The following is a 15,685-nucleotide window of genomic DNA, read 5'->3' as shown; positions in this document are numbered from 1 at the left end:
AGAAAAAAAATTAAAAATGAAAAATGTCGATTGAACAAGGCAGGAGATAACCCTTACATATGGGAGGAAATATCCTCTAGTGTTACTCAATTTGGGTGGAAACACAATAGTACACGTGTGAATGACACACACACAAAATTCATGTGTTACGAGATAGGTGTGACCAAGCGTGTGGCTGGCACGCGTCAAAACTATTAAAAGATTTGCTATCTAATGTCATTGAATGCACTGTACAACTAATAATAATAATATAAAGAAATATAAGGATTCTAGTCAATTCATGTTTTTCTACATCTTTTTATTGGAAACATTATGCTCAAAGACACGATTAAAAAAAAGGAAAAAAACAGATGAAAGAAACTTAACACCTAATTCAATGGAGCCAATGGAGCCAATATACTCTTCCCACCCCTGTAAGTTTAAAACAATAAAAACTTGCTTGAACGGATACATATTTTATATGGATCAACTATAATATCTTAATGTCCAAGTATTTTCCTTTAATACTCAAGGTTGCAACCGATTTTTCAATATCGTTTAGATATCAAGAATATATGCTTACCATATTCCAGAGCATATTCCAGAGGTTTTATATCCATAACTATTGTATTAGTAATCTACATGCATATGTGCTAGATCATATTTTTTGTCAATTATGAGTGATTTCTATTTATTGGTATTTGTCAAATTCAGATATAAATAACTTGTATTCTACTCAAGCCTTAGTCATAACACAAATGATGGAGATTTTATAAACTCATCCCTTAACCCACAAAGTTGGGTCATTGCACGAAAGTGTAAAGACCTCCTGCGATCTCGTCTCACAGAAACAATATCATATACTAGGCAAAATAAGACCTTTACTTAGGAAGTCCAAATAAGACCTCATGAGAAAAATAAAATTCGCACTAACATTTTTTTGCAGTAAATATTAAAAGAGAAAAAAGATGCACAAAATTACCCATGCATTTCTTACAAGGAATATAATAAGAGGCAAGTATGGGAATTAAAACAAATGATATATTATCTTCCTTGTCAAGAAACGAACGTTAAGAACAGGAATATGTTTCGAGTACACAAAAATACATTTACAAAGACATACAAGGATAGTTAAGCATCATTAGAAGAAACATCTTGATTAATCGCAGAAGCTTCAGCGTTGATTTTGCTGTTAGGATCTTTGGATAATCCTTCATCAGATCCATCCTTTTCAAGCTGATTTTCTTGAAGGGGAACTTCAAGATCTTCTTCCTCATCGCTTATATATTCACTACCAGGCTCAGGAAGTCGCTCATCATCGCTTATTTCAAGAGGAAAGACAGTCACCAAAGGAAGTGAGTTGTTTAGGAGAATTTTGTTCCCAAGAGCTTGAGCCTTAACATGAGCTCCACGAGCGACACCCTTCTCAGCATTTCTTTGGCCAACCTCGATCACGAGAAGAAGTAAGAGCAGCTGAGAATCTCGTACGTTCTTTGCGAACCTTAGCCAAATCAGATCTCAGCTGAGAGATGGTGGATTGATGCAATTTCTCAGCCTCTGCAAAAGAAACATGGTATTTTAACCAAAGCGAAACTTTCGCAGCGATCAAGATTTAAGTAATAACCAAAAAGGATAAGTAAATTGAGGCAGTCAGCTCCATATGACTACCTTCCCTATGCAAAAGGAGATAGTGAGCTAAACCAAAACCAATATTCTTCATATCTTCCATAGCCTTATCAAAATCATCACGAACCGAGCCTTTAAGACGAGATCGAATCTTCTTCTCATCCAAAGAAAGAGAATTCTTCTCTTTTATAAGCGCATCATAAGATTCTTTTAACTGAGTATGTTGTTCTCGAAGTTGATTAATATTCACAGTCAAGTTTATCTTACTATGAACGATCTTTTTATTCTGGGCGGTTAACTCCTTTATTGATTCATCATGCTGATTCCTTAATGTGCGAAGAGATTCTTCTTGGTCATCACAAATTTTCTGGAGAATAAGATATTGACGCGTAAACAACACTTATTTCTTTAAAAAAGATCGTTTTTCCTTAGATAGACCTTGGTTTTCATCTGAAAAAGTTTGATGTCTCAAATCAGCACTATATAACAGTTCAGATAGATGGTAAACTTGGGAACCTAATCTCACATTTTTGAGCTAAATATACATTCTCATTTGATAGATTTTCAATCTGGTCAAGCGAATATGAATGCTCATTATTTAATTGATTTATTTTGTTCTGCAACTTCTCATTGTCAACACGAGCATCTTCAACGGCAAATTGAAAATCATACCTCTCCATAACGCGCTTCTGATTTAAATCTTAACGTGCGCACGAAGAAATTCAAAAGACATGGACACAAAAGATAAATTACTTTAAAAAGAGTTGAAAAGGTAAAGAGAAAAGAACCTCTAAGTTCTTGATTCTTGCTGCGAAGACTTTCGGATTCGAGAGTTACAGTTTGGAGCTCCGCTTTCATCCCATTGATTTCTTTTCCTAAAGAAGTATTCTGACGAGAAAGTTCTAGCACGAAAGTACCAGATTCAAAATATCCCTCAGCTAAGATCACACGGCGATGAGATTCCTCGAAGAGAAATGATATAAGAATAAATACGCAATAAGACATTTCGAATAGAGACGTATATGCGAAAGGATACTTACCAGGAGGTCAAGCGCGATATGGACGCTCAGGTCAATCTGAGAGAAGATCTCGCTCCTTGTTGCCTTGTTCGGTGGAAAATCGCATAATAGCTTACTCAAAGCGTTACAAATGCGAAGTTTAAAGGGATCAGTAATAGATGATTGAGCATCATTGATAATATCATACAAAGCTTGGGAAGCAGGATCAACTCCCTCTAGGACTCCCTTATCAACATAGATGGACTCCAAAGAAAGTGAAGAAAATTTAGAAGAAGAAGGAGCGGATGTAGAAGAAGCAATATTCATAAATACGGGAGCAGCAATGTTCTCCACAGTAGTGACGTTTTCCACAGGTGCGACGTTCTCCACAGATGCAGAAATATTCGCAAACAACGGAACATTCACAAAGGTAGAGACAGTCTGATCCACTGATGATGCGGTCACAGTCACAGGAGCAGAAATTTCCTTTACCACATGATCAATTGCAACATCTTCCTTAGGAGAGGAAATTTCAGTTAGAGAAGCAGTTATATCCAAAGGAGAAGAGGCAATCGAGCCTTGTGCGGGAGCGTCAACATTAGCGCGAGAGGGAACCTCGACTTCCTTACAGTCAAAATCAGGAATGATAAGACCAGTGTTGAGCGTTGGTCCTTTGCGAACTCTCTTAATCTTTAACTTCTTACCACCATCAATCTCGTGTTCAGAATCCTGCGAAGAACAACGAAGATAATAAATAGAGGCAACAATATTGTTTTACAAGAAAGAAAATATTTCTTACTCCTTTGTTCTACGACAGCTTCCTCTTGAGAGATCCTTTGTCTTTCAAGCTTGAAGAAGAATTAGGGTTAGGAACTGTAAATTTGGTATTGCCATAAGAAGAACTTTTGCTGAAATAGAACCGGTATGGGAATATAACAACAGGTTAGCACAATGATTTTAACAGAAAGAGAGATAAGATCAGTTTCAGCAGAATATACAAACCTTTGGTGAGGATCCATAGGGACAACAGCAAAACCAAAGTTGAGACGAATATGAAGAAATTTGGAGAAGGTGGAGAAGATGAAGATTTGCAGAGGAAGATTTACAGAGATGAGAAGGCAAGACGAAGTAAAAGAGAAAAGATTATCTCTCCTCAAACCCAGTTATTAAATAGGTAAAAAGATGACTGGTTAAATTCAGACGTGCCGATAGAAAGGGGAAAGAAGTTAACACGTGTAGACAGTTACACCGAAATCACGGAAACATGTTGGCAGTTAATAATATGAAAAGATGAACGGGTGCGGCAGAATGAATTAATAATTTATCATATCGCTCTCTTTTTCAAAGAAACGACATGAGAATATGCAAAATGTAGATACAAAATACCACACACCAATCAAGTGTGCGATACAATGATTATCAAGACCAAGCGAAGACAGTCGCGCGTACAGCTTATCCAGAATGACGCACCAGATAACGTCAGTGTAATCACGAGTAAAGTGTGAAGATCGTGCGATGTTATAGAGCACGTGCGAGAAGAGTCAATATAAGCCTGCGTTAATGACGCACGCCAGATCCGAAAATAAGGGATTTATTAGCTGTCATCCACTATGTAAACCCCTATATAAGGGACCGAGCGACCTTGTATTGAGAGAGATCTTTTGGAGAGCTTAGACAAAAAATTTAGGAGAGAGAAAGTTTGTTTGTTCTCCAAGTTACAGTTTTCTAATAATTTTGTATCCAAATTGAAGATCTAATGAATGTTCTATGAATTTTATGATGATCACTGGAGTTGTTCTTTAGATTTCATTAAGGATGTGGTTGTAGGATTTCCTGCAACTACACAATCGGCATCTTGTACGACGTGTTTGCATGAGCCTTACTAAAATATAAAACAGAAATCATTGATTCATTGGGTCTAAAAAATGCTGTGTCATTACTTCTCTAGTTTGGAATGATATATAAATTTATGTTTAGTAGTGAACATTATCTTGGTTGATTTCTTCCCAAAACCAGATGTCTTTTCTTAGCCGACATGTTTTGCACAGAATGATACCACATGTATTGCACATTTTCAACAAATTGCATATAACATGCTCCAGAAGGACCAAACCTTTGGGGTCTTCATAGTGTTTCTCGGAACTTTATTACCGCCCAGATTCATTGTTTCTCTCTAAATTTTGTAAGTACAAAATAATAAGCACAAACATGTCAATCAGCATTATAAAAATCTTGACACACTACAGGAGAACACAACAGGAGAACACAGTGGCGGAACCAGGATTTCAAAATGGGGTCTAATTTTTTTTTTCCACGCACCTAAATGATCAGTGTCTAGTTTTTTCGTTTGGATAGTTAACATAGAAGTGAAACTGATATTAGAAACTGCACCCTCGCGATGTATGTGAATTTGCTGGATATTCGAAAGAAGAAAAAGAACATTAGATAAAGTGCAAATTAAGTTATAGCCTTATACCCACGGAAACTGCATGCCAAAGATAAAAACCCTCACTTACATTGCATGAACTCAGGGCTCATCAACGAAACATCTCCAACAATTCGACCTTGAACATGAGCTTCAGCAACTCCATAAGATCTGCTAATTAAACAAACACCAAAGCAACCCTCCATACATCACCATCACACAACAGCGTCAAGTTTAGAAAGTATTAACAATTAATCAAAATCCAGTTCCAACCCAAAAAACAACCAAGACCCTAAAAAGCAGTTATTCTATAAAACCTAACTAATTGACATGAAATAAAAATTATAACTATTTAGGTATTGTTCTTATGGATGATACTAAGAAGCATAGAAGGAAATCCTTACCTAATACTTGAAGTTAACTGACCTGGTGAACAACAATTGCATTCAATTTCACTTAAGTAGCTAACTCTCCCTCTCTTTTCTTTCTTTGATCTTGTTGGTGGACTAAATCGATAAGGATTGGTGGACTAAAATTTTTTTTCAATTTCTGCAAGGGTGAAATACGGACTTGGTGGGGTTTCTCACGAAAAAAAGGGGGGGAGCTACAACCAGGTTTAGTCAACCTGTGCTTCCGCCCCTGGGAGAACACCCAGCTAAAGTGACAATGGATTTTCCATCGAGAGACATCTGATGACGGATGCGTATCCACCTTTTCCACGCAGCTGAAGCACCTAAATCACCAACCGTAAGAAAAGGCAAATCAATCAAACATTAAGAAAGCATTAGTTTTGGTACAGAAATAACGCCCCAATCAACTTGGAGAGGGCTGGACAACGAAAGAACTCTTGGTTAATACGTGTGAACTATTTTCAAGATAATACAATTTGCAGTTAAATTGGCTAATAAAAAGAAAATAAGTTGTTGGCTATTAAAATGAGAAAATTGGCTAATAAAGAGAAAATAAGTTGTTGGCCATTAAAATAATGAGAAAAATGATATTGTTGAAAGTGGGGTTTGAACGCACGCCCTTTCGGACCAGGGACTTAAGCTGGCGCCTTAGATCAACTCCGCCATATCAATGTCATTGCTCGATAGTTCAACCTGACTGGTTTTGTCTGTTCTACATGTTTCTAAAAGTGACAGCAACTGCTCAAACTTCTGTCTATTCTTCATGTTCTTAAACAAACGACTCGGTTTGTGGAGCATTAATGAAAGAGAGAGAATAACAAAATCTTTTATCTTGACGCTTTGTTTTGTTGAGCTCGTCTCGTCTCCGAGCCACTTTTAGTGCACAACACAAAATTTTTTTCTTCAACCAATCTGGAAGATCAGTCATAGTGAAACACATACTTAATGCCATGCCGTCACATCATATGGAAATTTTCAAGATCCCAGAGACCACTATTAAAGAGATGGACAAACTGCAGAGAGATTTCTGTTGGAATAAACCGCAAGGAGGAGGTATCTATATAACTCGTTGGCCAAGAATGTGCAGAGACAAAGCAACAGAAGGATTAGGTTTTCGTGACCTACACTGCTTTAACCAAGCACTCTTAGCAAAAGCTGCTTGGAGGTTATGTCAACAACAACAACAGCTCTGCGCTATAGCTTTAAAGGAGAGATATTTTCCTCTCACTAATGTTCTTCATGCAAAGAAGAAAAAGAACTCAACCTGGGCTTGGAACAACATACAAGGGATGATGGATTTTGTTAAAAACTGGAGTTTCTGGATCGTTGGAGATGGCAGGAAAATTCAAACATGGAAAGACAATTGGATCATAGGTAAGCATTCACCTCCAGTACAAGAAGTGGACAGCGATGAAGCTCAAAGATACGTCACAGTAAACAATCTCATTGATTCACACACCAAATCTTGGAAGGTAGATATTGTCAGAAGATTGTTTAATTCAGAAGATGTTGAGAAGATTTTGCAGATTTGTTTAACTGAATCGGAGAAGATAGATTAATCTGGACCTTGACTCGCAACGTCCAATTCACAGTTAAGTCAGCCTATAACAAATTGATGGAACTCAAAACCAACAGGAAAGAAATCTATGATGAAAACACTTCCAAAGTGTACAAGCACATTTGGGGAATGGATACTCTTCCGCGAGTTAAACACTTCATCTGAAAGTGTTTCACTGACATAGTCCCAAGCAGTGGGAGATTGGCTAGACAAATGGGATACACTGGAGAACAATGCATGATCTGTCAATAAAGCATTGAAACAACATCTCACATTTTGAGAGATTGTCATTTTTCTAGAGCTGTACTTCTAGCAATTCCTGGATCTAGCAGAAGCGCGCAAGCCTACAACAATTCGGTTGCAGATTGGATTAGTAGCTGGTTTACGGATCCAATGAATCATCTAGTCGAAAATTGGGTAGTGAAGATAGCTAATACACTTTGGGAAATATGGAAAGCACGTTGCAAATGTGTTTTTGATAATGTCAAGCCAAACCCAGTCACAGTAATAAGAAGTATTCATCATCTAAATGAACTCACAGGAAAAGAGAGGAAGAGAAAGCATACACAGCCTGTTTCAACAGCAGCACCAACTAGTGCACACACTCTGAGTCATTAGACACCACCTTCTAATCCTTATTACTCTATTTGCTGTGATGATGCATACAAAAAAACTACTCTCTCTATCTTTTTTTATCTGTCCTAATTTTTATTTTGGTCTGTCTTTTTTTGTCTGTCCGCTCTGTTTATAGACATATTTTTTCCTTAAACTATCAAATATACTCTTTATTTTTTATAATCATAAAAGCATTTTTAATATAAACCTAATTCAAAATCTTAAATATTTTCACCATATATATCTATTGAATATCTTTGTATTAATCGCCATTCCTATTTTATATAAAAACATTTATGGATATGTATAAAATTCCTAATAAAGCTTCTAATTATTCTTATATAATTTTAATTTTGATAATAATGTAACATTAAATAGGGCTTGTCAAGGGTTAGTCATGACATTTTATAGGATTTCCTTAATATTTTGACAAAATCAAATAGGACTGTTAATTTAAGACGGAGGGAGTAACAATTTACATCACTCAGGAATTGGTCTAATTCTGCGAAATTTTGCAGGTAATTTCGAGCAAGCAAAGTGCTCCTATGCAAACAGACTAGAGAGTCCGGAACAAGCTGAAAGTGAGGGATTGCTGCTCGCCATGGAATGGGATGAAGAGTTAAGGCTACAATCCGTTTTCTTTGAGTTGGATGCACAAGTAGTAGTGGAAGCAATCCTTCATGATCATCACAAGGAATCCTGGGAAAATCAGTCTACTATTCCAGTAATTAAGTACAAACTACGCAACAATCCATTATGGAGTTGCAGTTTTATTAATCGTAAATGTAATAAGCCAGCAGATCTTTTAGCTAGGAATTCTAGGATATTTAGAGTCACGGAGACTTGGAATGTCAATCCTCCAAACTTTATTTCTCACACGATTCTGAAATATTCAGACAATGCTGTAACTCTATCTTATGTAATGAAATATCTTTCATATTTGCATCGAAAAAAAAAACATATATGCATGGTAAAAGTTAAATTTTGTGCACATTTTTGGTGCGTACTTTCGTGATATGTCGATCTCACCTCTTGATTAATTTTTATAGTGTCTGTAAAGACGATGTAGTTGCAGGAAATCCTACAACCACACCCTTAATGAAATCTTAATAACAATTCAAGTAACCATCTTAAAATTCATACATTCGTTCATCGAATCTTTAATATGGTTACAAGATTTGAGGTGAGTTCTAACTTGGAGAACAAACAATCTTTCTCTCTCCTAAATTCAAAGTCTAAACTCTCAAAAAGATCTCCCCCTTTACATGGTCGCTTGGTCCCTTATATAGGGATTTTACATAGTGGATGACAGCTAATAAAGCCATTATTTTCGAATCTGACGTGCGTCATTATCGCACGCTTACCTTGACTCTTCTCGCATGTACTCTCTAACTTCGCACGACCATCACACTTTTCTCATGATTCCTCCAACGTCATCTTAAATATACTGTACGCGATACACCTCGCTTGTTTACCGAACTATTACTTCGCGCACATAATAGACGTGCGATATTTAATATCTACATTTTTCCTCTTCTCATGTCGTTTCTTTGGAAATGGAGTGATGTGATTTGTAGACAGTGGTAAAAGTGGTTCGATTCTCAGACTTGTGAAGGATATTAATTAGACTTAAATCCTAATATTAAAATAGAAAACTCACTAAAAATTATAGCAAACTCAATCAAAGATGATATCAATACTAAAAGAAACACCGAGGCTAAGATTTCACTATTTTCAAGTTCAAAGTGATTAAACCAATATTTATATTTATGCAATTTTCTTGTTTAATTTGATTCTAAAATATTGCAACAAGTAGATTTTCAAAAGTAATAATTGTAAATACCAAGTATGAAGCATCAAAAGTATTAAAACTAAGTATACTCCATCAAAATAGATCACAATCACTCAAATAAAAATCATATTCATTAAGAGTTCAAGGCAAATAATCATATAATTATTGCAAATAAAAAGATAAAATAGAATATACCACTTTTTTGTTGGAAAAATAGCTTCCTCTATCGCCTCAGCAATGTGGTTTAGCTCCTCATATTAATCATGATCTCAAAATATGTGTTTGTTGATCAAAAGATGATTAAAAGAATGGAAATTAATAACACAGACTGTTTGCAACAGTGTATTGGTATTGCAAAAGAGCTGTTACAATGGAACTGTTACAGAAAAACTGTTGCTTTGTCGCTGATTTAAGACTGCCCTGAACAGCTTAATGTTCTTCATCTGTTAAACAGTGACACTTTTCTGCGAATGTCCACCGAGGGTCATGTTCTTCAGCTGTTCTTCTTCTTCAACAGCAACAACAGCAGAAACAGAGTTTGGTAAAGCTCTGATTTCTTCTTCTCTGGCTCTCCTTAGGTTCCCAAACTCTCGACACCTCTTCTATATGACCCAAGACATCTATTTATATCAAAAATACCGATTAAATCTCTTTCCTTCTCTTCACGGCCAAGTTGCGACAATTTCTTGTTTTAGGATTTCTACGCGTTTCCGAGCTTTCCTTTTTATTCTAAACTCTTCCTTAGATAGATACAAATCTTTGGGAAGGTTTACAGCGTGTTAATCACTCTAAAATTCCCTAAAACAGGTCATACACGTGACTTTCCATATTTTCTTGTTCTGAGAAATATCCGTAGTTTGAGCCCATTCTAATCGATTTAAACACCCATATCAGATTTCTAGACCCATAAGGAGTCTATCCTATGAAAATCAGAGGTTTAATCGACCTCAAACTCCTCCAAATCACGATCACCAAAACTGTTCTTTAACTGCACTATTTTCCCGCCAATTTTCTGGTTTTTGAATGTTGAAGATGGTTTCCCCTTATCCAGAGAAGGTGTGCGATTAGCAGATGCCTGGGAATGGGATTTCCCTTAGTAATTAGGTTACCCCTTATCCAAAGTGAGGGTCCGAATAGCAAATGTCCTCCCATGAACGCAAAAAACACTTTTCGAGCCAATTTCGCCGCAAAATCTTATTTTTCCAAAAACACCTACAAAGACATAAAAAGCCAAAATAAATACAAAATCGAGCACTAACAATATATACAATTGAGATTATATCAGACACAAAAATGTGTCTATCAAATACCCCCAAACCTATTATTTGCTAGTCCTCGAGCAAAAAATAAAATAGTTAATAAAATCCTAACTCACTGTCGCAGGCATCGTCGATTGCATTTAGCGTATGCAATAAGCCTTTAAACCCCTAGGTGTCCCTAGTGGCGGAGTGTTGTCTCCGGAGGGCTTACCAGAGGTATACCAACAAAACCTTTTTACTCCAGACCCTAACTATCTACACAGAACCTTGGAAGGCACTAAAGAATCTCCTTGGTTGGCATACTTATTGACTACAGGAGGAAGTACCCTGATGCGAAATTCCAATTGTTATACACGAGTTTGCGCTCAAGCATACTAAAATTCATATGAAGTGACAGAGCTCTACTCAGATAGTCGCACTATGGACATCAATATCCGGAGTCAAAACTAATCACATGGATAGATCAAGAAGATGGATATAGAAAAACATAGATGGTTTTGATGTTTACTAGGTGAACGGTGTTTCTCATATCTGTCTGAAGGCCTCCGCCAAAATGAACCTATCCTAATGGACTGAGATACTAGTCTGACTAATATCAACACACTGGCATATACAAGGGAACCAGTGATTGATAATCCTAACTCTAGGTCAACACAACTGGCATATACAAGGGTTCCAGTGGTCGACTTTATTGAATTTATTCCAGTTGGTCTGATGGTCTGGTCTCTTTTTCTTCTTCTTCTTCTTCTTCTTTTTTTTTTTTTTTATATCTCAATCACTTTAATTCAACCTAGCATTGGTAACAACTTGAATCGTGAGCCCCACCTAATCACTTAGAGAAACATAGTTTAAAAACAAAACAAAATAAAAACAAAAGTGAAAAGGACTCAACGAGATATGGTGAAACTATCATGTTATTTCTAACACCTGAGCTCTGTGCTTTTATGAATAGACTCTTTAGATGTTGCCATCTAGTCAGATTGGTTCCTCAACTCCTACAACCAAAATGCTTCCATCCACTTAGATTGGTTAGTGCCATCGTTAATAAGCATAAATTTCTAGGCTCTGGAGTTTAATTGTGCAACTAAAAAGTTTCTCCTATACCCCCAAACTTAAATCTAACATTGTCCTCAATGTTCTAAAGATCAAATTAAAAGCATGAACAAGGAGAAACTGTTACCATTTGAAGCAAAAGTGATAAGGAAAGATATTATCGTGTCGCATGAGAATGGGTTACCTCCCAAGAAATGCTAAGTTTAATGTCTTCAGCCAGACTAAGAAAGGATTAGTCACCTTATAAAATCATAAAGTAATAGCCGAAATATCTGTGGGTTATCAAAACCAAATAGATCTATCACAAGTAAAAGGAATCTGCAACATGCCAAGAAAATGAACAAATAAAGCACACCCTTGTCTAGTTTACTGTTTAAGACAACTACATCTAGTTGTGCTTCAGGTTCAGGATCTATAACTAGGTCCAAATAAAATATTTTCATGGGTTGCATTTCCTCATAGGTTAGATCCAAATGTTCAGGTTCTAGAGTGTGGAAAAACTCAAATAAAAACTTAGAAGCACATAATAATAACTTGAATAATTGAGGATCCTCTAAGTCAATCAGATTTGACTTACGCAGCTGACCACAATGAGAGTGGTGATCTTCCTTAAACAAGTATGTCGACTCTAATCTCCTAAAGTAATTAGGTTTAGTCTCAAAACTTAATATTCGACACATTTGAAAATCAAACATTCCCACATTTGGAAAAAAAATATTTGGTGGGAAAACAAAGTCAATCTGGGTATCATAGCCTAGGTAAACCACATCAACCAGAGGATGGGTTTCTAATAACTGAAATTTCTTGTGGACATCACTAGGTTCAGGAAAACGTTTATGAAGATAATCTTGTAAAATGGTTGAGGCACATATGTCAATTCCCAAGTGAGGGATCTCTGTAAGAGCTAAAGGTAAGGCACAAGGAGAATGATAATCACCCCCAAACTTAGAGTTTTGGGTGTCTCTAGATAGACTAGCTACAATTTCCCTAATTTCTAGATCATCAGAATCCTGAAAATGGTCAATTTCTTCGTGTAGATTATACTCAGGTGATGCATCCTCACTCATATTGAAAAGCTGTACGAGTTCATCTTCTTCGTCTAAGACTAAGGTTTCTATGTCTTGGGACTCTAAAACAGTATTCTCAGAATAAACTCGTTCCTCTAAACCATTATCGACTTCGTAAACAGGAAACTCTACATCGTCTAAAACGGGGGTATTTCTAGTCAAATCGTCGTCCTTTTGAATAGGTGAATAATTATTAGAATTATTTGGATTTGAACTAGAAATAATATTATTATTAAGCTCAGTTGGAGTAGCAAAGTCCTGATCACTATGCCTATTTATTTCAAATTCTTCATCAACAATATCCTCATCATAATCATTATAATAACATGAAAATGGTTGAACCTCATCTAAACAAGTAGTGTAACCAATTTTATCCTCGTCATCCTGTTTATGCAAATAACTATCCTCATTTCAAGGGTATTATTGGAGACACTATATTGAAAATTAAGATTATTTCGAGCAGTTCTTTCGTTCATCTCAGCTATCATCTTGAGGGATTCCTCTAAAGAAAGTTTTCTTTCGTCAACTGAGTTATTCATCTTAGCTATCCTTCGTGTCGACTTTTCTAACTTCCTGAGAGACTCTTCTAAAGGAGAAATATAAGAATTTTTCTCATATGACCGGTGCGTATGTGGATAGTAATTGCGATCACCATGGTATGGACCATAATCTTCAAAACGCTGATGTTCCCAACCACTATTCACACTATGGTCAAAGTAGTAACCTCCATTTTGAAACTCAGTCGGCAGGGGTGTGAGTTGTCACACAAAATAAAACCCACTGACAGGGGATTCGTGGGTGGATAGAGTCTTACCTCCCGTACCAGACGGGCGATGAACCGTTGAAGTCGACTCAGGCCACCGACTCCAATGTCAGTGTACGAACCCGAGGGGCCGAGACAGTATCGTAACTGTCGTCCTTCCCTGCAAACAGTTTATATTTAATTTTTAACCCTTCCTTAGGGTTTCAAAATAATAATAATGTCCAGTCCAAAAATAAAGTCAAAAATAAAAATGTCCAAAAAGGAAAAGAAAAATTACAAAAATAAAATCCTATTTACAGTTTCTAAAAATAAACAAAATAACTATATACAAAATCTTCTTCTTCACTCCTTTCAGATTCCTCTTTTCTTTCCTTCTTTGGCGATGCTTTCCTTTTATAGTACTTTTCTTTCCTTGTAGCTTCGCTCCAAATCTGAAAAGAATCGAAAAATACCAAAACGCGTAAAAAAGAACAAAAAAAATAATAAAAATAAACCTAAAAAAAATCTAAATACAAATCCGCGTCGGCGGCGCCAAAAATTGATGTGATTTGTAGATAGTGGTAAAAGTGGTTCGATTCTCAGACTTGTGAAGGATATTAATTAGACTTAAATCCTAATATTAAAATAGAAAACTCACTAAAAATTATAGAAAACTCAATCAAAGATGATATCAATACTAAAAGAAACACTGAGGCTAAGATTCCACTATTTTCCAAGTTCAAAGTGATTAAACCAATACTTATATTTATGCAATTTTCTTGTTTAATTTGATTCTAAAATATTGCAACAAGTAGATTTTCAAAAGTAATAATTGTAAATACCAAGTATGAAGCATCAAAAGTATTAAAACTAAGAATACTCCATCAAAATAGATCACAATCACTCAAATAAAAATCATATTCAATAATAGTTCAAGGTAAATAATCATATAATTATTGCAAATAAAAAGATAAAATAGAATATACCACTTTTTTGTTGGAAAAATAGCTTCCTCTATCGCCTCAGCAATGTGGTTTACCTCCTCATATTAATCATGATCTCAAAATATGTGTTTGTTGCTCAAAAGATGATTAAAAGAGTGGAAATTAATAACACTGACTGTTTGCAACAGTGTATTGGTGTTGCAAAACAGCTGTTACAATGGAACTGTTACAGAAAAATTGTTGCTTTGTCGCTGATTTAAGACTGCCCTGAAATAAGACTGCCCTGAACAGCTTAATGTTCTTCAGCTGTTAAACAGTGACACTTTTCAGCGACTGTCTACCGTGGGTCAATGTTGTTCAGCTGTTCTTCTTCTTCAACAGCAGCAGCAGCAGAAACAGAGTTTGGTAATTTTTCTCTGGCTCTCCATAGGTTCCAAAACTCTCGACACCTCTTCTATATGACCCAAGACATCTATTTATATCAAAAATACCGATTAAATATCTCCCAAATCTTCCAAAATCTCTTTCTTTCTCTTCACGGCCAAGTTGCGACAATTTCTTAGGATTTCTACGCGTTTCTGAGCTTTCCTTTTTATTCTAAACTCTTCCTTAGATAGATACAAATCTTTTGGAAGGTTTACAGCGTTTTAATCACTCTAAAATTCCCTAAAACAGGTCACACACGTGACTTTCCATATTTTCTTGTTGTGAGAAAAATCCGTCGTTTGAGCCCATTCTAATCGATTTAAACACCCATATCAGATTCCTAGACCCATAAAGAGTCTTCCTATGAAAATCAGAGGTTTAATCGACCTCAAACTCCTCCAAATCACGATCACCAAAACTGTTCTTTAACTGCACTATTTTCCCGCCAATTTTCTGGTTTTTGAATGTTGAAGATGGTTGCCCCTTATCCAGAGAAGGTGTGCGATTAGCAGATGCCTGGGAATGGGATTTCCCTTAGTAATTAGGTTACCCCTTATCCAAAGTGAGGGTCCGAATAGAAAATGTCCTCCCATGAACGCAAAAACCACTTTTCGAGCCAATTTCGCCGCAAAATCTTATTTTTCCAAAAACACCTACAAAGACATAAAAAGCCAAAATAAATACAAAATCGAGCACTAACAATATATACAATTGATATTATATCAGACACAAAAATGTGTCTATCAAGGAGCGATATGAGAAATTCCAATTTAAAATGCCGCACTCATTCA

General features: G+C 36.0%; 1 protein-coding gene across 1 annotated transcript; it reads left to right on the top strand.

Moving 5' to 3' along the window:
* Window positions 1–6,388: 6,388 nt before the first annotated feature.
* LOC113351166 (uncharacterized mitochondrial protein AtMg00310-like) lies at window positions 6,389–6,997 on the top strand. Its single transcript, XM_026595203.1, has one exon. It carries the CDS (start codon window positions 6,389–6,391, stop codon window positions 6,995–6,997), a length of 609 nt encoding a protein of 202 aa, XP_026450988.1.
* Window positions 6,998–15,685: the final 8,688 nt, after the last annotated feature.

This window comes from Papaver somniferum, chromosome 2, assembly GCF_003573695.1.
Source record: "Papaver somniferum cultivar HN1 chromosome 2, ASM357369v1, whole genome shotgun sequence".
Taxonomy (NCBI): domain Eukaryota; kingdom Viridiplantae; phylum Streptophyta; class Magnoliopsida; order Ranunculales; family Papaveraceae; genus Papaver; species Papaver somniferum.
This window is presented reverse-complemented; position numbering and strand designations above follow the sequence as displayed.